The following is a 22,842-nucleotide window of genomic DNA, read 5'->3' as shown; positions in this document are numbered from 1 at the left end:
TTGGTTCTTACTTGCTCGTGAAGCTTGCTACTAATTTTATTATCAATCATGTGCTTTTAAGCAGATTGGGGAACACATGGAGGCGCATGGTTGTTGATGCCTATGATGATCCATATTGTGACAGCGTGCCCCATGACAGATGGTGTTTTTATCACTTCCGTTTTAGGAACCAACTTCTGTGGTGCAAAAGGTCCTTTGTCGAAGAGCTGGAGAACCGTGCTGCGAATACTCCGGACATTGATTGCGATTGTATATATAGAATCATCATTCAAGAACGCCTTCATAGGCAATGCATGAAAAGCCATAGCCATTAGAGTGGAGTGGGTCATCGTTTATATGGAAAAATGAAAAATTCAATGGTATCCCATCAGATCAAAGCTTTTTTGATCCCATTTCAGGACCCAAAAAAGCGCGCAAAATTTGGGCACGATCGGTTATGTCTACGTTTTGCTCATCGCTTTTGAAGTTTGTATGGGGTTTTACATGGGAAAACACACTTTTTTGCATTTCTCTCATAACAACTACGAATTTTTCAAAAACCATGTAACCGATAAAGTGAAAACATAGCCTAGGGTGTTCTGAAAAACTTTGTCGAAAACCGCGAAGTGATCTGATACTTATGAAAAGAGTTATAGCGTCGGCATTGCTTGGCGAAACAGCATGATTTTGTTGCTATTGTTATTCGTTTACATGTTAAAACATAAACACTAGTGTGGGTCATCGGAACCGTTTTCTCAGATCAAAGCTTTTTTGGTTCCGTTTCGAGTCCTGAGTATCTGTGCAAAATTTGAGCACGATCGGTTGCGTCCACACTTTGCGCATTGCGATTGAAATTTGTATGAGATTTTGTATGGGAAAACATTTTTTTTTGCATTTTTGTCATAAGTTGAAAAAGTTTGTCTGAAACTTTTTATCCGATACTGTAAAATGGATGTTAATGAATTAATGCCTAGGATGTTCTGAAAAACTTTGTTGAAGACGGCAAAGCGATCCGATGCTTGTGAAAATAGTTATAACCAACGAACCGCATGCATGTGTTTATGTTTTAACATGTAAAGGAATAATAATAGCAACAACATCATGTTGTTTCGGCAAGCAATGCCAACGCTATAACTTTTTTCATAAGCATCAGATTACTTCGCGGTCTTCGACAAAGTTTTTCAGGACACCCTAGGCTATGTTTCCACTTTTTCGGTTACATGGTTTTAGAAAAAAATCGAGCTTGTTATAAGAGAAATGCAAAAAAGTGTGTTTTCCCATGTAAAACCCCATACAAACTTCAAACGCGATGCGCAAAACGTAGACATAACCGATCGTGCCCAAACTTTGCACAGTTATTTGGGTCCTGAAATGGGATCAAAAAAGCTTTGATCTGATGGGATACCATTGAATTTTTCATTTTTCCATATAAGCGATGACCCACTCAAATAAACACATGCATGCGGTTCGTTGGTTAGGGTCTGTCCATTTATTACGTAAGGCAATTTTTACGATTTTTCGACACCCCCACCCCCCTTGTAAGATTTTTTGTATGAAAGCCCAAATATTTTTGTATGGCGCGTAAGATTTCTCAAACCCCCCCTCCCTCCATAAGCCCTTACGACACAACCGTTCGTGCTCAAATTTCCCGAACGGAACCAAAAAAGCTTTGATCTGAGAAAACGGTTCCGATGACCCACACTAATAGCTAAATGCCTGAAGCCCGTAAAAGATAGTCTGGTTACTTCTCGGGACAGGATCTACCCTTACATGTTAGGGCCCCTCAAAATCCATTTATTGGTTGCTACACATTAACTTTATTTCTCTTAGTTAGTTAGTTAGTTTTTATTTTTAACCAAAATTTAGAAAGAGGGAAAAGCCCCTTTGAGTGATTTCTTTTTCTCTTAATGAAATCGTTCTCAAAAAGGCATAAAACCTCTTTTTCTTTTCGAAAAACATTTACAAACGTAATATAACTTAAAATAATGGCTCAAACGGCATTCGTCCATAACAGAGCCAAATCTTGCATATGGGTCGAAAATCCTCCTAAGTCTTGAATGAACCACAATTTTCATCTACCACTGAGATATCTTGCTAAATTCTGAAACGAGAAATTTAAAAAAAGTGTATCATACTATATACGAAATTTCATTTAAAAAACTATAAAGTATTTTCATCAAACGAAGATTTTTACTTCCTAAAATATCGCGAACAGATTCTGGAACCCTATGATTATCTATCCTAATATTGTTAATAAAATTAATTCTAGGTACAGAATATCTACTACAACGGAAAACTATATGATCAATGTCCTCATAGGCTGAGCAAAAATCACACAAATTAGAATCTTTGATATCAATACGATATAAATGACTGTTACATATATAATGATTAGACATAAGTCTCGATAATGTACAAATGAAGTTTCGTCCAACAAACATATTTTTAAACCATAAATTTTGATTGACTATAGGCCAAATGGAATGACACCAACGCCCCTTATCACTAGAATCCCATGAATTTTGCCAATTAACTAACGAATGATTTCTCAACTCTGTAAAATATTCAGATGAAGCAATTTGTCGACAATATTCAACACCATTACGAACACCTAGTTTGGCTAAAGCATCAGCTTGCTCATTACCATAAATATTTGAATGAGCAGGAACCCACAAGAACTTGATAACAAAACCCTGAAGATGTAAATTATATAGTTCTTCTTTCAACTTCAAAATGATATGATGCGTTTTAAAATTAAAATTAATCGACTTGATAGCATTCAAACAGCCTAAACTATCTGAACATATAATAAAAATATTTGGAGACAAATTTCTGATTAAAGTACATGTATAATATAATGCAATTAATTCAGCAATAAAAATCGAGCAAGGAGATTGTAGTTTGAAAAAATATGATGAAGAATAATTGTAAATACCAAATCAAGCTACATTTTGGATTAATGATCCATCAGAAAAGTAAAACTGATTAGGCTCTAGGCCAACAAATTTACGTTGAAAACAAATAGGTGCAAAACGAGGATATTCATAATTTGGAATTTGTTTTAGTTCGTGATAAAAAGACAAATCCACTATAGGATTAAATGAATGAATATCAATACCACAATTATGGAAATGACGTGATGGAATTGAACTCGATATTATATTTACTGAAGAACAATAATTAAAGGAATCTAAAATTCTACAAGTAGGATTTATTTCAAATAAACATTTTAAAATGTTAACTACTGGATGACTAATATTGAAGCATTGTAACATAAATTTGCTATTTAATTCAATGAAATGAATTTTAAGAGGAATAATTCCAGATAAAACTTCTACTGATTGAGTATGAGTAGAATTCATTAGTTTTAAACAAATTCTTAGACAACGAAATTGATTTTTATCAAGTTTGGAAAAATGAGTTTTGGCAGACCTGCAAAAGCAAAACATCCATATTCCATAACAGAACGAATGGTTGTTTTATAAAGTGCAATTAAATCTGAAGGGTGAGCTCCACACCAAGTCCCTGTTATAGATCTAAGAAAATTGATTCTTTTTGCACAAATTTTTTGTACATATTGAATATGTTTATTCCACAATAATTTTGAATCAAACCATATTCACAAATATTTATAATCATCAACTTGCTCGATTTCATGACCATTAAGATACAAATTAAAACTGACTGTAGAATGTTTACGTGAAAATATAATAAATTTGGTTTTCGAAACTGAAAATGTAAATCCATTGTTATGAGCCCAAACGTCAATATTATCTAACGTACATTGCATAAAATGACGAATAATTTCTCTCTTTTTACCACTGATAGATAAAACTTTATCATCAGCAAATTGATAAAAATAATATCCATTTGGTAAACTTTATTTCTCTTATTGCTCTTATACTGTTCAAAACGACAGCACGACAAACTGCATTTTCAGCACTAGCGCTGGGATTAGTGCTCAGGGGCTGTCCATAAATGACGTAACATTTTTATGACGATTTTTGACACCCCCTCCCCCCTCGTAGTCTATTTTCCCATACCTAATACATGTCTCATAGCATAATCAGAGACTCCCCCATCCCTCCTTAAATGCTACGTCATTTATGGACGACCCCTAAAATTTAATCAGTTTGAGCCGTATAGGGGAGATCGGGGCATAATGGACGCCCAGAACGAAATGGACACCCCTGTTTCTGTCGAAACCGTTGCATTTTACGTTAAAATTTTAATGTATCAGTGTGAAGCAACAAGTCATTAGGGGGATTCACTTAACAGCGTAAACTGATTAAACTGATTAAACATCGCAATCACCAAGACAATCTTTGATTATTTCATTCGCAAAATCATGAAACATTTCAAATAAGCAGAAAATCATGGCTTACGCAGCAATTTAATCTGTTTAGTGAGTACCCCTATTGTTCTATTTTTAATGGTATCATTTACATCCCTTCATAATAACCAACATATCTTTGAAATTAAAAGTTGGTGGATTTTTTATAATTTTAAAGCATCGGAAGACAATGTATTGCGAGCGTTTGAGTGTCTTGGTCATACAAAATAGCAACGCATTGCCTTATCTGCATATAGGGTAACGAAGGGTATTATCGGCAGGTTTGTTCTCTTCGTCATGAGGGGTTTTTGTGGGCCAAATTGCCTGAAATTTGAGCATATAACTCAGCTTAGTTGAGAAGGATTTGAGACCAACTTTGAGATCAACAGGTGCCAAAAAAACTCCCATAACGAAGAGAACAAAACTGCCGAAAATACGTAAGTTCCCCTATGTTTACTCAAATTTGGCAATGGATGAAGCATTTTATTTTTGATCAGACTTTACTAAAAATAGCAATTTTGATGTTGTAGTCGCTCCGGGGCGAAATGAACACTGGCAATTACGGATGGATGTACGTGCATTGCATACTGTTAGGCATTTAAAAGAGTTTGGAGAAAAATGTCAATTATTTTAGCAAAAAGTTGTTTTAATCAACTAGGAATATGATGTAATCATAGGTACCGTAAAACGGGGTATCTTTGATAATGCGGGTAACTTTGATAGTGCGGCAGGCATTGTATAATTTATCTTATAACTATGATTCCTTCAACCAGTTGAGAAAAAGGCAAACGTAAATCTATTCTTTACATATGAAAGTTCATCTTGGACGTATTTTCGTTAAAATCTAGTTTATATACAACTTTTTGGACAAAAAATAAAAATTATTGATATTTTTGTCATTTATCAACCCCTTCAAACAATCTGCTATACGACTTCGTTACAACTATTTTTTCAATGAATGGACTCTTATTCTCGATAGATTCATCATAGTAGATTCCAAATCTGGCCTTAAATCTCTTAACGAAGTGTGTTTTTACGAAATGGAAGCAATTTTGTAAATTGGGGTGTAAATCTCCATATTGATAAACTTTTAGGCGTATGCAATGCCCTTGTAATTTCATGTAGATAAATATGTGTTGTTCAAAATTTGTAAATAAAACATTGAAAAACTACCCAAAAAAAGAGAACTAATCATGAATAGCATGTAATCATATGTTGATGTACCGTCAAGCATTTATTATTACAAAGATAATGATTTTTGATACCTAAATTGATTGTGTTTTGCACTCAATACTGCACAAACTCATTTTTATATGTAGAATTAAGTAAAAAATCAATGTTTTGATATAAAAAATCTTTCTGATATATTCCACAAGCCTTCTCTAATCATATGTTTACTCCTAAGATTTCAATCCGTGATAAGTTTCTGAGATTTTATTTGTTTTAAGGGAATTATCAAAGTTACCCCAAAATGAAAATCTGATTTCTGGTTATATGAAAAACTAAAAGTTACCCAAAATATTTCAGATTATCGAATCTTTTAATTGCAATTGATAACTGATACCCCAGTACTTGTTTTAAAAATATAAAACTCTGGGAAATACTATTACATGTAAAAATATTGAGAAAATTCGCTGAAAAACTATCAAAGTTACCCCATTTTACGGTAAGCAGAAAATATGCCAGGTTGTTCATATACCCCGTACAATTCCTGCCAGCCTTAAAAGAGACACGATTTACAATTCATTATTTCTTCACATTAAAGACATGCTACCTGCTGTAAATGATTGGGATATGTAGATAACAAGTAAAAGTTGTCAGCCCAGCCAATTGATAATATGTTAAGTTTTTCTCTGTTATACAGGCCTAACGTACTTATTTACTTAGGGTGTCCGTCATGCCCCTAATCTTTCTAATATTCTTGACATTATCAAGAATATTATAGGTATGGCAAAACTGATGAGATTTTCGCATTTAGGCCAGCGCTCTAGCGCTGGAAACGCAATTTACTCTTTTTTATGCTGTTCCACTTGGTTCTACTTTAGTTTGAAAATGAGTTAATTCTGTTACAGTGTAGCCTATCGGTAGGCGTTTAATTACACACTTAAAACAGAATGCCGAGATCGGCTGTGCGGATCTCGGTTAAAGTTCATTTGCTGAAATCTCGGCTAATCGCTTGACGTTTAATGTTTGATGATAGCGGCACCCATGGGTGCTGCTATGAATAAACTTTACTTTTTGCTGATATCTCAGTTTAAGGTGAAACGGGACGCCGTGTTATTTTTCCTATCTTGCCTCTCTTTCTAACAATTTGCCTCGCGATTTTGAAGATGGTAATCTCGAGTTCTATCGCACTGAAGATGCTGAAAAACAATCAGCATATGCACTCCAAGTGAGCATACACAGTGATAGGGTTTTGTTGCAAAATATGAAGTAGAATCTGAGATTACCATCTTAGTAGCAACAGAGCAATGGCGGATATTTCCCCGATCGTCCCGTCCGCCCTTAACTGCGATTGCCGAACGCTCGGCTGTGCGGATCTCGGCAAAAGAATGGAAATTAGCCGAGCTCAACTGAGTGTGTATATACAAACACGCATCTGGTTTCCAATTGGAATGAATGTGTCGAGCTACTGGTGAGGTGAATTTTCAAATCAAACGATGACTATCAAATGGGTAAGGTCGTGTGAGATGCCATTTTTTGAACTTTTATCGTTTTCAACGACAAATAGTCTCATTTGTCAGGCATTCAAAGTGGTTATAGCAACTATACAATATTTGCTTGATAGGGGGATTAGGGGCATAATGGACACCCGGGGCGAAATGGACACCCCTGTTTTTGCCGAAACCGTTGACTTTTATGTAAAACTTTTAATGCATAAGTGTAAAGGAACAAGTCATGCTTCAATTTATCAAACAAACGCAATGCTGTATAATTGCGTTTATTCCTGCAGGAATTTTATCCGCCGGAAGATGCGCAAGCTGCATCGCCAAGCGATACTCGGCGTACTGGGCATCGCTCGGTTGGATTTTGAGTGAAGTAACAATGAACCGTTTTATGGCCTGCTTGAAATGGAACAAGCATCCTTGTTGGGCCGCAGCTGGAAATACTGTGTGGCAGGCAATCATGAGCGCCTGCTCAAAATCTGTCACGGTGGATGTAATTGTGACATTTGGAATTATCTCCTTATTGATGATTGCGACGTACCCAGCAGCGTTAACGGATGATGTTTCCGTTGGCATGAAGGCCAAAGGATATACCTTACAACAAATCGGGCTCGACATGCCGATCTTTCTTTACAACGATAGAAAACACTTGTTTTCGTTTTCCTATTTATATAGAAAATATTGTTTCTACAATGGTTCCTCCCACCTCTGAGCTCCTCTGTCCAACGAGTCGTCTGCATGGTACACAGCTAACCTGGACATAGGGTGCCAATGAAAATCGAATTTTCGAATTTCAAAAACGGGTAGTGCTCAGTTTCGTCTCCTCAAAAAAAGTCCCCATGCAAAATTTCAGCTCAATCGGACTTCGCTATGGGGTGGCCCAAAGCGGTCAAAGTTTGGCTGTTTTGAAACACGAAAAATATCCCAAGGTAGAAATGAAAATTTCGAAATCGAAATTTTTTTTTTGATGCCAAATGCCTAAAAAGTGCATGAAACGTCGAGATCTTGTGTTATCTCAAAAAAAATTTTTTGGAAAAAAATTGACTTTTTGGACTTGGAAAATTTTTGAGTTGGGGGAGTGAAATGAATTTGAAATGGAGGATTTGAATTTATTTGCTGAAATATTCATAGCAATAGTACTGGAACATGTCTTATATCATCGTTGGCAACTGCTAGCATATTATATATCATATATCGTTAGGGTGGTTCACTTATTTTGCATTAGGGTGGTCCTTTTTGTAGAAAAATTTAAAAAATAAGATAAAAGTTTTAAAAAATCTCTTATATAACTGTAAGTCATTTTGAATGTTGAATATATATGTATAATATTTCATTAGGGTGGCTCATTTATTTTTAATTAGGGTGGTTCTTTTGAGATGGAAATTAAGAACAAAAAAATATTTCCAGAAAATTTACCACTCATATTTTTGTATAGTTTAAAATCATGATCCTTTATTGGCATGTAACACTTTGTTAAGATATTCCTAGACCAACATGTGGAAAGGACGTAACAACCATTGCCAATTTCTGCTTCTCATGTCCCTGGATTCTTTTTCCAGTAACAGATAGAGCTGACTCTCCTCTATCTGTTAATGGGAAAAGTTTGCATAAAATATTGAGATACGCCCAGGATGGACGAGAAAAGTAAGCGTTTGCAATGGTTGTTCCGCAACACAAATGTTGGTCCAGATTGTTATTTTGGTCAGGCTTGTCCGCACTGAGCGCATGAAAATTCTGCTCTTTGGATTTACACCATCAAGCACATCATATATTAGAAATCTTTTCATCTTATCAGATAGAAGGATGTTGAAATATTGTAAATGTCATTTCGAACTGTCAAAAAACCGCACCGCAGAGCCACACGGAGCGCGCAAAGAGATTTTCACCCGGGTGAAAACACTCTAGTGAATTTCACTTTGAACGGCCCGTGCGGCGCTGCGGTGCAGTTTTTTGACAGTTCGAAATGACATTTACAATATTTCAACATCCTTCTACCTGATAAGATAAAAAGATTTCTAATTTATGATGTGCTTGATGGTGTAAATGCAAAGAGCAGAATTTTCATACGCTCAGTGCGGACAAGCCTGATTATGGTTTAAAATAAGGAATAATAAACTGATTTTAAACGTATCCAAATTATGACAGCTTGATAGGCGATGATGATGTGCAACAAAAGTTTTTTGTTTATCTTTTCTAAAAAGATTCTTGGCCTTGGGCAGCTTCATTTCCGAAAACACAGTTACGTTACTGGGGAAAGAACAACAGTAGGTTGCTTTCTATCTATCTAAACAAAATATACCTTAGCTTCAAGATTACCATATTGCATACCGAAGTGGTGAGTGAACCTAAACTCTAACGTGATACAAAAACATACAATAATTTAACGTTGGAATTAAACACACGATGACAAAAGAAAGACCTCTATGATCACTGCTTTCCATACTTAATACGAGATAGATGGGAAAAAATATTTATTCACTAAAAATGTTCCTTTACTGACACACGTTTGCGTTACCTAAGCCAGCTCAACAAAAGTTAGCACGATTTATCGTATTCATTGTAAAAATATATTGAAAAACTGGTTTCTGTCTTCGTGTGCTGCAATTTCTGTAAACAATGACCTTAATTTGATAAAATCAACTCGAGTGTTGATTTTTTTTTATATATCTTTATTATCGAGATTTTCAGCCTATGGCTGGTTCTTCTCCTCGAATGTTGATGTTTTTCGGATAACCAACCGAAATGGTATGTTCGACATACGTAACGTCTGAAGTTCATAGGCACAAACATGTTTGATAGGATTGCTCAAAATCTACAAGGCTGTTGACGAAGAAGTTGTCAAAGCAGTACATAAAGGGTTCTTGAAACATCTGCAGTTTTTGGATAGTAATCGCAATATCTTTTCAGCCATATTTTGATATCATATAATCAAAAAATGTATCTGGTAAATCCATAATCGAATCAAACGACATTTCTACACTTGAACTGCACTCATTTGTACAAGGCAGTCAGCTAAATTTTGGTCTGTCTCAAAAGCAAACTTATGTGTCTCTGACAGTTTTTGGGTCGCTGAATCCGAATCCGGGCTCAGATTTGCTCCAGCACGTCAGGATTTTGAGCTATACCTCAATTTATAGGGCAAAATATGTGATTTTGGGCTTTTTTGACTGAAAGCCATTAAGCATGGAAATTATTTTTTAAAGCAATCAAAGTGTAAATTGGTCGATTAACATGTAAACTAACGATTTATGCCAAATATTCCCTTTAACTACGACCAGGCTTGTTCGCACTAAGCGTATGAAAATTATGCTCTATTGATTTGCACCACCGAAATCATCGTATTTATTAAATCTTCCAATCTTAACTGATTGATGGATGTTGAAATAATTTAAATGTCTTTTCGAACTGTCAAAAAACCGCACCGCAGTACCACACTGAGCACACGGAGAGAATTTCACTCGGGTGAATTTTAACGCTCCGTGCGGAACTGCGAGCATAAATTTCATCCGCTAAGTACGGACATTCATGATCATTGCAAAAGTAAATTATATCTGCAAATACCGCATTAATGAAAAACTCCCCCATCTTAGGGGTTCAAAAAACAGTTTACTCTTCAAACTAAACTCTTCTTTCTCATAGGAACAGCTGAATAAATGTTTACTCGAATTTTTGAATTTAGTCTCACAAAACTTTTCAAAACCTTACAATGAGATGAACCTCTCTAGTAAATTAATCTCTTTAGTAGTCCGTACCACAATATTTAATTCTGTAGATAGAAATCGGTTTTAATCACTATGTGATTAATGAAATAGAACGAGAGGAGAGATAATAATCTCATTATAGATAAGTCACCGAAAGATTTGTAGGAAATCAAGGCTTGAAGCTATACGAAAAATATTACGTGGTTGAATTTTCTGGAAGTATTTTTTGATCTTAATTTCCAAAAAAAAGCAACCCTAACGGAAAATACAATACAAATACAAAAACTATTATCGTTTTTTTCATTTATTTTTCTACAAAAAGGACCACCCTTATGCAAAATAAGTGAAGCACCAAAAAAATAAACAGATTCAAAATTGGTCGGCGTTAAGTCAGAGGGGACCAAGTAACAAAATTGACGAAAATTAAATTTTTAGGGCATTCGATTAAGAATTACTTTAGCTACTTGAAACATTCACCCAATTTTCTTAATGTTACTATTAACGAGAGTTATAGCACAATTTTCTTTTGATTGAACGGCAAAAATCGATAATAGTGTGCCGTCAGTGTGGACCATATGCTTGATGTCAAGAGAGTTGAAAAATATGTATTGGTTAAAATCCAATAAATAAAATAGTTTATCATCAAAATGTGATACGTTTCTAAATCGTATAACTCCCTAACGCATTTTCTGATAATTATTGATCAAGAAAGCACGTGAAATTCCATTTTATTATGGTCAATAACGTATTTTACAGATCATCGTGTTGAAGCATATTATGGCATTTCGCGTGCAGACAGAGTGGACCACGTGTCTCTAAGAAAAATAGTTGAGATTACCTTATTCTTTGTAATCCTTTCCAAATCAAAATATGTTTGTTTAGTAGCTGTTGGGCATCATTATGAAATGTACCAATACCCGTTTCATGAAGAAATTGATTTTACCGATTATTTAAGAATTGTGTACTTGGTTCACTCTGTCTGAACGAATTTTTGAAAAATGCCAGTCCTCTGAATAAATTATTATGAACTGTGTAACTCCAATATTTCAAAAACGTACCGAACTATGAGAATACATTCAAAAGTTGTAGCTATTGAATGTTGAAGTTGAGAATGCTTAAATAGCTCATTAATTGACTACCCTTCATGTGATATAGAACTGTTGTACTTGGTCCACTCTGACTGAACATAAAAATTGAAAATGGTAATCAACAGTGTAATAAATAACAGAAATAACCAATTGCAAACTTCTTGCTCACATTATACACTACTCCTGTTAACTGTTGTTCTACTTGTGCATTATTTTTTTCATCAAATATGTAAAAACATAAGTGTAAACTGTAGTTGGTTGAAGATTTTACAAAAGCCGTTCAGTCAGAGTGGACTAAGTACAATCAATTACTAAGCAATTTCTCGGTTTCAAGCTTTATTTTACGTTTTTTTCGCGATCAATACAGAGCGATGTTGTGATGAATAGTTATTACGATTTATGGCATAAATTCAAGAACATTTGTTGAAAAACTCAAAACTTATAGAGTTGCAAACTTTAAAGTCGTTTTTCTAGAAATTAAGTAAAAGACACATGGTCCTCTCTGACTTAACGCCGACCAATTTAAAAAAAGAAAATAAAATATTTCATGAATAATTGGGGATACGCCCGGGCTGGACAGGAGAAGCAGAAATTCGCAATGATTGTTACGCCCTTTCCACATGTTGGTCTAGGAATATCTTAACAAAGTGTTAAATGCCAATAAACACTTTTCCACACTAATGAAATATTATATATATATATTCAACATTGAAAATGACTTACAGTTATATAAGAGATTTTTTTGAACTATTATCTTATTTTTCAAATTTTTCTACAAAAAGGACCACCCTAATGCAAAATAAGTGAACCACCCTAACGATATATGATATATAATATGCTAGCAGTTGCCAACGATGATATAAGACATGTTCCAGTACTATTGCTATGAATATTTCAGCAAATAAATTCAAATCCTCCATTTCAAATTCATTTCACTCCCCCAACTCAAAAAAAAAAGTCCAAAAAGTCAATTTTTTTCCAAATAAAATTTTTTGAGATAACGCCAGATCTCGACGTTTCATGCACTTTTAAGGCATTTGGCATCAAAAAAAAATTCGATTTCGAAATTTTCATTAATTTTTTTCGTGTTTCAAAACAGCCAAACTTTGACCGCTTTGGGCCACCCCTTAGCGAAGTCCGATTGAGCTGAAATTTTGCATGGAGACTTTTCTTGAGGAGACGAAACTTTTGAGCACTACCCGTTTTTGAAATTAGATGGTCAATTTTTTCCCATACGTTCCATTGGCACCCTACTGGACATGGCTCATCAGGTTGCCATCAGCAATTATCGCGGCATTCGTTGCTTCACTTCCGTGTTGGATTTGTACTGGCACTACTAGTGGAGGCTGTGCAGCTATGATCTGGGGCTGGGACGGTTGACTTGCCTGGTAGGTGTTGGTCGGCTCGAAAACGTCCTACTTGCCGTTCGATCCCGGACCTTTCTGGATACAAATTCGTTTGGGGGTGATGCTCCTAATGGCCGCATCTGAAGGCTGCTGCTGGTGGAATATTTTTTGAGATCCTCCAGGAGTGGTTAACGTGTCGTGGACGGAGGTGGCAGAAACGGGTTGATGTAGAACTCTCTGAGTGGTTCCTTGCTGAGTCGAAGCAGCTTGATCCCCTTGTTGAATAGGTTGGGGCTCAATTGGAGCACGATGAGGATTTACTAATGGTATGACTTGAGTGGTGCCATCGGGTTGGGTTTTTATGCGGGCCACGATCTGGGCCTGATTGTTTCCCAAGGGTCGAATTAGCACTCGCTGGGCATTCCTTGCTTCACCCCCGTATTTGACACACACTGGCGCCAATAGAGGAGACTTTGCGGTTATGATCTGGTGCTGGGACGGTTGAATTGCCTGGTACATGTTGGTCGACCCGAAAGCGTCCTCCTTGTCGCTCGATTCCGGACCTTGCTGTCCGGCTCGAAGGACCACCAAATGATGGGGCTTACCCTTTGCTCGTTGAAGGATTTTCTTCCGTCTGGTAGCAGACGGCCCAGAAGGATCAATTCACGGTGATGACGGGATACTGCGCTGCGCTGGTCACGATGTCGTGTTTGTTACTGGCACGCATGGATGGATGATCACTATCTTAGGACCACCTAATTAGCGATCTGGGGCTTTGGTCACTTGCACTGTTTCAAGTTGTTGCTTTTAAGCCACTACGGATAGCACGATACGGGTTTCGCAACAACCTCTTTCGGATGAGCGCCAGAAAAATTTGGTTCGACTCTGGCTATTGAAATTTATTTCACTCGCGACCGACCGACCGACATAGGAACTACAGTGCGGGTTATCACTTCGACGATATATTTTCAACTGACTCTTCGTACTCTACTATGTACAATATACGCTATATACAAGTTCAGTGCGGTGACCACTACCTGTATGTGGACATCGGTCAAACTGTGGAATCACACACGCGCACAAAATGATCGCTTTCTTTATAGTTCACTAGGGTTTACGATACATTCAAAAACTAAGATCGAATTCAATTCTCATCAAGCACCATATATTTTGCTCCAAAATAACCAAAATATCTTTGAAAGTGAAATATGTTTTTCATATGGTGTAATTCTTATAATTTCGAAGCAGCATCAAATAAGGTATTATGAGTGTTGGAGTGTGTCCACCATAAAAACAAGTGAAATGTTTCCTCACCTACATGTGTACGAAGATTCAGCAATGGATGAAGTAGGGGGATTAGGGGCATAATGGACACCCTAAGCAAATGAGTATGTTAGGCCTGTATAACAGACAAAAACTTAATATATTATCAGTTAGCTTACAACTTTAACTTGTTTCGTACGTATTTCAATCATTTACAGCTGGTAGAATGTCATTATTGAGAAGAAATAATGAATTGAAAACCGTGTGTTTTTTGAAGCTGACAGGAAAGGTACGGGGCGAAATGGACACCCATCGGGGCATAATGGACACCCCTGCATATTTTATGCTGTATCTTTGAGAATATCGACCAGTTAAGTAATTTGCCTATGGAGATCAATACCACAGATATAATACTCCATCTTAGACGAGTTTACATAACTTCATAGTTAATAAAATAAATTTTAGGCTAAAATAATCGGATTGATTTTTTCCAAACTCGCTAAAACGCCCAACAGTATGCAACGCGCGTACATCCATTCATAATTGCCAGTGTTCATTTCGCCCCGAATCGAGTACAACATTGAAATAGCTATTTTCAGTAAGTTCTCATCAAAAATATAATACTTCATCCATGGCTGAATCTGCGTATACATGTAGATAAGCTAACAATTCACTGGACACACTCAAACACTCGTAATACCTTATTTGCTGTTGCTTCGAAATTATAAGAATTCCACCATATGAAAAACATGCTTCAATTTCAATGATATTTTGGTTATTTTGAAGAAATATAAATGGTACTTTTGAAAAATAGAACAATGACTTGTTCCTTTACACTTATGCATTAAACGTTTTACATAAAAGTCAACGGTTTCGGCAAAAACAGGGGTGTTCATTTCGCCCCGGGTGTCCATTATGCCCCTAATCCCCCTATATGATTGGAAGACGTAGGAAACAAGTTAAAGTTGTAAGTCAACTGATAATATGTTAAGTTTTACTCTGTTATACAGGCCTAACGTACTCATTTGCTTAGGGTGTCCATTATGCCCCTAATCCCCCTACTTGAGCAGAAATATTCACAAAGCAAATGCATTTTCATCGATTTTTAGCGGTTTTAAAAGTTGGTTTGTTAAACGGAAGTGGTGCAAAAAGCAGTGGGGTGACACAGCTGTCAAACTCGTTACATCGCCGCCTTATCCATCATCGTTTTTGGTACGTCGTGTTTTGGTACCCACTTTCTAATCGGTTTACCCTAACTTGTTCCTGATTTTCGGGTGTTGCGAGTGTTTATTTCGGAAATTACACATTTTAAACGTAATTGATGCTTTTGATGATTATTTTTCTTTGTTTATCACTTTGCACGATATTATATGTAGCAGAGAAGGTGTGTAGATGTTTTAAGCGCATTTATGCCATGAACAAAGCAATAAAAATAAAAACATTGGACGCCATGTTGAATCAAATGCTGGGACGCTGATTCTGGCCCTTCGTCATTCCCCTGGCAAAAAGGCCATCTGCCATGGAGTAAGATGGCACTTAATGACAACATTCAAAAATTCCGTCCATCATTTTTCTGGCATTTCTGATCCTCTTCGGTCCCATCCGTCACGCTTTTTCGTATTATCCAGTGAATCAAAATTCAACCATCGCGCAACAATAATGACAATGTCGCAACCTGTATTTGTTGCGACAAAACAATGCATGCGACATAAGTTTGACCCAACTTGAAAATAATGGGATTAACATCGTACACCAAGAGTTTTAAGATTTTTAAGCCATGCATTGCGATTTTCGAACGGTAGCTTCGAGTCGGTAAACACTGCAACTCTGGTGAAGCTCTATTATCAAACAGTTTCGACTTTGGGTTAGTAATAATTGATTATTCACGAGCTACTTCGAACCAATTCCCTCCCCCATGTAAGCCCATGCTTTTTGTATGAAAACCTTAATTTTTATTTTAGGAGGTAAACCAGCCTGTGGCTGAAAACTTCACTAATAAAGAAATAATAATAATAATTAATTTTTATGGATCGTAATGCAACCCCAGACGTCCCCTCCCCCTATAGCGTAACGTAATTTGTGTACAATGCCTTCATTGAAATATATGAACAGTGTTTTTTAGCATCTCAAACCATGTGCTTCAAATGTGGAATAAATGTTATAAAGTTAAGGTTTTCTACCTATTTGAAAAAAAAGAATCCTCTTTGCATATGCAATCGGCTGAATCAGCATGATCCATTTTTTTGAAAAGCAGCATTTTCGGTCCCTTCTAGCGTCCAAAACAACTGTGCTAAATTTTTATGTGCCCCGTGCTCTGCATTGCTATTACAATTTGTATGGGAAAACTTATTTTCTTGCATTTTGCTATTAATAATCAATTTCAAGTTAACCGTCAAAAAAATTCTGGCGTTCGATTTGAGTATTTCAAGTCCTTGTGTCATAATTCAAACGCCAACGGCTGGCTGTTTTGGAGTTACGGCAAAGGCTGGCGCATTTTGCCCCAAGAGTATTCGCGGTTTTAGGCCATAAAATACGCGTTTTTACACTTAAAGCGGTACTTTTTCCGCGCAGATCATAAATTTCGCGAGTGAGCAAAGAGATTTTCATATCAAGTTTTGCGACTTGGTTCCATTTTGACCTCCAAATCTGCGAAAAAAGTTTTCGCATTCTTACAACAGAAATGGCTAAAATCGTTTTTCAATTTTAATATTTATTAGATAATTAAATTTCAAGTTTTATTGATTGAGAAGATAGAAAATTAAAAATGCTATCGATTAGTATTAACATATCATATGCAAAATTACATTACCAGGGAGATATTGTGATGGGTCGTTTTATCTTGGTGACACGTATTAACCCGATTCTCCCTACAATGCAAAAGGTATGTTTTTCCAGACTATATTCAATGGGTCCTATACTATTTCCCGGAAAGACATTTCCCGGAAATCATTTCCCGGATACCCCATTTCCCGGAAAGACATTTTCCGGAATAACCCATTTCCCGGAAAACCATTTTCCGGAATGCTCCAGTTCTCGGAATGCCCCGTTTTCCGGAAGGCAATTCTAGGAAAACCAGAGACCTCAGAAGATATTTTAGAATCTTTAAACATGATCTGGTTTTTTTGTTTCTTATTACGACTAATTTTATCAGTAGAAAATCGAGCCCTAAAACATTTTTTTTTTCAAGATTGTAGAACTTAATATATGAATGGAACTCAAATTCTCGTTTCAGTTCACTTAACAAAGTAGAGCCAGCATCGTTGAGCCAAATGGATATATTTTGACTGGCTTTTCAATAACAAATTGTTTTTCCTTTTCGTCAAAGGCTGTTCTAGGTGCATTTTTATAGTTGAACACTGTTAACTGTTATAGGGCCCATATAGCCGAGGCGGTAAACGCACGGGTATTCAGCATGACCATGCTGAGGGTGACGGGTTCGATTCCCGGTCGGTCCAGGATCTTTTCGTAAAGGAAATTTACTTGACTTCCTTGGGCAGAGAGTATCTTCGTGCCTGCCACACGATATACACATGCAAAATGGTCATTGGCAGAGGAAGCTCTCAGTTAATAACTGTGGAAGTGCTCATAGAACACTAAGCTGAGAAGCAGGCTTTGTCCCAGTGAGGACGTTACGCCAAGAAGAGAGAGAGAGACTGTTAACTGCATAAGAGATTTTCCCTTCTTCAATTTACATTTACGATGTAACGTTAGAGAATTGATTCGCACCCAATTTATTAATTCCATCTTTTGTTTTTCCTTCTTAAAAAATGGGTTGTTCTTTCGACCTGAAAGAACAACACATTTTTAAGAGAAGGAAAAATAGCAGATAGAGTTAATAGTTTGGCCGCCAATCAATTATGCAATGTTGTAACTAGATAGAACAACCTTTTAAATAAAAAAGGGCATATCTCCTATATAGAAAGCAGCACGTGCCAATAACACACATGGTAACCAACATGTGTTTTATTGGCACTTGCTGCTTTCTATATAGGAGATTTGCCCTTCTTTATCCAATAGGCTGTTCTTTCTAGTTACAACGTTGCGTATTTGATTGGTGGCCAAACTATTAACTATATCTGATATTTTTCCTACTCTTGAAAATGTGTTTTTCTTTCAAGTTAGACTGTTGCAGAGTTATTTAATTGCCAAACTGTCATTTGCATCTTATCAGATTTTCCCTTCTTCTAGTAATAGGCTGTTCTTTCGAGGCCTGTTTATCGATCGCTTTTGTTTCAATCTAGCCTAATGACCATTTGGCGTAGTAATAATGTGGCCAAATGTATTTTCAGCCTAATAAGCTACACCATTACCTCAGATGTCATTTGAAAGGCCCTTACTGACAGCTACATCTCAAGTGTAGTTGTGCAAATCGCCCTTAAACCAAATGAGTCATTAGGCAAAAAGTTGAAGTTGGCCTCTTGTCATTTACAGTTTTAAGGTTTAGTGTCAAGAAGGCAATGAACATATGAGAGAAACAATAAGAGGGTATAAAGTGAAAGCTACAGATAAATTTAATACAGTATATGTACTCTTCTTTGAATGAGTCATTCAAGTTTTGACTTTCCCATTTTTGAAAATTTTCATTTCAACGTTTTATTTTTGTTTTGTTCGCGTCTGATGTGTAGGTTTCAGAGGTGTTGTCGAAGGACGAGCCGACTTTTTCATTGCTTGAGCTAATATTGATCAATCTGCAACCCACCTATAGAGCTCGCAAATAGTATGGAAACTTTAAACCAAGAGTATACTGGTTATAAACTATGCGAAAAATGCATCTGCTACCATTCAGATATTATTCCTTTCTTTTGTGTTTAGGCTATACTTTTGAATGTTATCTTTTGGAATTATAGCTGCCAGAATTATCATTGAAATTATTCCTTCATTTAACAATGGCTGTTCATTCAAACTGTAGTGATAAAAATGTTGGCATCATAACTGCTAATATTTTTTAATGTTTTCTCGAAGATTTGGAAATAACGCTGAAAGCCCTGCTTAAATTCTTCAATGAATACCAACCAAAATGAGACAATTATTTTGCATTTCATAAAAATGTTGAAATTTAATGAGTCTGGGAATAGCGAATACAGTTTTCCGGGAAATGTTCCATTCCGGAAAGTGGGTTTCCGGGAAATGGGTCATTCCGGGAAATGTTTTCCGGGAAATGTCTTCCCGGAAAATGATTTTCCGAGAAATGTCATAGAATCTATTCCATGTGCTGTGCTTATCGCAGGGATGCATACACATTTTTTTAGTTTTTTTAATTAAACAGAATGGTTCCTGGTTTATGCGATCACAAGACCTACCCTATTATGTGACGAGCATACATATATACTTACAAGTAAGATGAAGTAAAAGGGCCTCCCATACGTTTACTGGAAATACTCTGCACATTGTAATTCTAGAATTATACAAAACATCTCAAGTATCATTGAATAAGATTCTTACACTATCATCTCATACCAGAAAAGTACACGACGGCTTACAGTTGCAATCCATTCCTAAGTCAAAGCTAAAGTTGTCAGTTGACATTTCTTTCGGAGGTTTCAAACTGTAAAAATATTCTTCAAAAAAAAAACGAAAAATATTGATTGTAGTGATAAACACATGGTATTTTTTCTATCATACTTCTGAAATGTCTTAAGCAGTTTACGTTCCTCAGTGTACAAGTTTCAACTCCTTTCATTTCTGTTATATCTGAAATATGAAGGAAAGTTCTATGAAATGCATAATTAGTGCAGTCACGCATCAATGAGCCGATATTCACTAACTGCGTTAACGACGCAACCATAAACGCAATCTTCATTTTCATTACCGACAAGCTTTACAAATCCGCAGTGTTTCTTTCACAAGTTCATGAAAATTTCAAATGAGCAGAAAAACATGACATTCGCAGTGATTTACGATGTTTAGTGACTCTCCCAATATTGAAAAAAATATTGGTTGGGTTTTTATTATCAAGCTGATAGAGGTGTTGTTTTTTATACTTACTGAAATCTACGTAATAAAACGGCACACAGCTGCACAGCTTGATAATAGTCCGCAGTCGACACTCCGACATGCACAGGTTCAAGCTAAACGTATTGTTTGATTGCAATATACCTTCATTCGGCATGAAACACTTTCGCTGCGACAATGGAACACGCTCCAACGAAGGACTGCTCTCGATTGGGATCGGCGTTACACAAAAATCGACATCCCATCCGGGCTGTAACGTATCTTCAAAATCGGAATCTGCCGGGAAATCGTTGGGACTATGCACAAATATTTCGGCTCCATAATAGGACTTCGTAGGCGCCATATACCTATCCGGAGCGATATCCACCATAACAGACAAACCGACGTGCTTACCGGCCCCGGAAAGTCGTATATTGGACGACGGAACTGGACGTGCTGGAGCCTTGTAGTCCACGTGCATGGCCTTATCGGCATTGAACGAACAGCAAAATCCAACGTGGGTTTTCGTCACGTGAAAAAACTTTGCACAGGAAACCTCCGAACCCAACCAGTAGCAATGTTTGATGAGCGACTCGCAGGGTTGATTCAGCTCCAGAAGCATTTTCGCAGGCGAATATCCAAGTTGTCCTAGTTTCGACTCATTATCAGACGAAGTATTGGTGGGCTCGTAGCTTACCAAGCTAGCCATTGCCGCGAGCAGGTCGTTCCCTTCGTGACGTGAGAGGCCGAGTGTTGTTCTGAAAAGGGAAGGCAGGAGTGTGGTAAGAGAGTTTGATCACCGACTGGTTCAACGAGGCGTACAGTGTGATTTTGGAGGAAAAGAACGCTGCGCAGGCAATAATGCTGCAGCATGGAACCCGGCAGAACGTGGAATGATACAAAGAGAAACGGAAACAGCAAGCTCGCAAGAGCCCGGAGAGCAAACTGTGTCGCAAAAACAAATTTTTGATACATACACAAATTAGCAGACAGTCATTTTGTATGCTGTCTTTGATCATTGTATGGTTAATTTAAGTTAGGCCAAAGTTAGCATAAGTGAAAAAAACGCATTTGCTGAGATTTATTCTTCTAATAAATTACCATATTTAAGAATTGATTCTACAAAACATGTCACGCAAATATATTTAAGAAATCTACTTGAATCAAACTATAAAATTGAACAGAGTTAGAAGTTGGTAATTAAATGCATCGTCGCTAGTCACTTACAATGAATTGATAATCTTCTCCGATCGATTGCGGTCAACCTTATTGATGTTACAAACCGTAACAGCCGGAAAAGGCACATTCCAAATAGGATAGGTCGTTGTCTCAATCGTGGTGATCGTTGGCGTATTTTTAAACCGGATCCAGGATAACTCCATCATAGCCATCGTAAACACAATTCCAAGCAGAGATACAACGGACCATGAAATCTTCGCTACAGCCGTGTAGGCAACATTCCCATACAAACTATTGCTCACTACATATTTCAATCCATGAAGGGAGGTATTTTCGCAAAATATTATGAATGTATGGCGAAATGACTTCAAAAACGGTTTCACTGATTTTTGCAAGTTCCTAGCAGTCGCTGATGCCTTGAAGCGAATTCTCTCCGCGTACATCCTGCCCGCACGTGTAATCCTAGCGCAACTGATTCCGACTAGACCAAAAGAAAACAAGTGATGTGTCACCCCACTCTCCTTATTGGTAATAAATTATGCACAGATGACACTATCATGGCAATAAATAATAACGTTTGTATAACCTCTGTAAACACTGGGGCAATCGGTCTAATTACAGGACTGCCGGTATGAGGGAAGACGACGGTATCAGCACCTGTATCGAATCCTTTATAGAAACAAAGGGAGATTTTGTTTCGCACAAGACGGCGAACCTGAAAATAAGGAAGCTTAATTTATTTTTCCGTATTGGTTCACAGCGACGCAGTTCATTGAAATTGCATTAGATATTGTAAAACGATCGTCCAGCCGCTTGAAAATGACTTAATCCATTAATGTCCTTAGTACCACTAACCAAGGGCCATAATTATAATTTAACGAAAAATTGAAACCCTGTGGCTCAGTTCCAAAAACAAATTCAATTTAGGTCCTCAATATTTGATATTTTTGAGGAATCGAACCCACACTCCATGGCTTACAATACGCCTAAACGACTGGCGCCGCTAACCGCACGCCCACGAAACCCACAACAACTACTAATAATAGAACGGCCAAATGTCATCATGGGTCACCACAAAAAAAATGATCTGACTCAACCATGCCTTCTTTTGTCTCATACTCTAATACTTATAGGGAAGTGGGACCATTTCGGCAGGGCTTCTATTTTGGACACTTTCCCGCTATAACTCAGCCAATCTATAACCAATTGAGACAATTTCTGGAACGCGATGGGATTCGTATAGTAGCCTGGTTCAAAAAATCATTTTTGTTCCACACCGCTTATTCGATTCGTAACCAGATTCTAAGCCTTCTCCCAATAATTGAGCTGATTTGGTTGAAAATTGACAGTGCACAA

At 36.8% G+C, this 22,842-nt stretch overlaps 3 protein-coding genes across 3 annotated transcripts in view; 1 reads left to right on the top strand and 2 right to left on the bottom strand.

Annotated features, from left to right (window-relative positions):
- LOC109424263 (ninjurin-A-like) overlaps window positions 1-6,818 on the top strand; it is a 233,772-nt gene extending 226,954 nt beyond the window's left edge. The window contains exon 3 of the transcript XR_009997804.1: window positions 6,566-6,818. The gene's annotated coding sequence lies outside the window, so the exon portion shown is untranslated. The remainder of the gene's footprint in view (window positions 1-6,565) is intronic.
- Window positions 1-21,059, bottom strand: part of LOC109424267 (sodium channel protein Nach-like) — a 33,200-nt gene extending 12,141 nt beyond the window's left edge. Inside the window, exons 1-4 of the mRNA XM_029879417.2 lie at window positions 20,362-21,059; window positions 19,999-20,067; window positions 19,834-19,934; window positions 19,710-19,771 (exon numbers count right to left, since the gene is read on the bottom strand). Of these exons, the coding sequence (XP_029735277.2) occupies window positions 19,710-19,771; window positions 19,834-19,934; window positions 19,999-20,067; window positions 20,362-21,016 (887 nt within the window). The 5' untranslated portion in view covers window positions 21,017-21,059. The remainder of the gene's footprint in view (window positions 1-19,709; window positions 19,772-19,833; window positions 19,935-19,998; window positions 20,068-20,361) is intronic.
- LOC115270174 (nucleosome-remodeling factor subunit NURF301-like) lies at window positions 12,930-14,088 on the bottom strand. The gene has a single exon (XM_029879418.2). The coding sequence runs from the start codon at window positions 13,630-13,632 to the stop codon at window positions 13,183-13,185; it is 450 nt and encodes a 149-aa protein (XP_029735278.2). The 5' UTR covers window positions 13,633-14,088; the 3' UTR covers window positions 12,930-13,182.
- Window positions 21,060-22,842: the final 1,783 nt, after the last annotated feature.

The sequence above is a fragment of the Aedes albopictus genome, chromosome 2 (assembly GCF_035046485.1).
Source record: "Aedes albopictus strain Foshan chromosome 2, AalbF5, whole genome shotgun sequence".
Taxonomy (NCBI): domain Eukaryota; kingdom Metazoa; phylum Arthropoda; class Insecta; order Diptera; family Culicidae; genus Aedes; species Aedes albopictus.
Note: the sequence above shows the minus strand (reverse complement) of the source record. Positions and strands in the feature narration are given on the sequence as shown.

What these genes read in the sequence shown, in the direction of transcription:
- LOC115270174 (XM_029879418.2), bottom strand. Translation starts at nt 13,632, where the DNA reads ATGTACCAGGCAATTCAACCGTCCCAGCACCAGATCATAACCGCAAAG.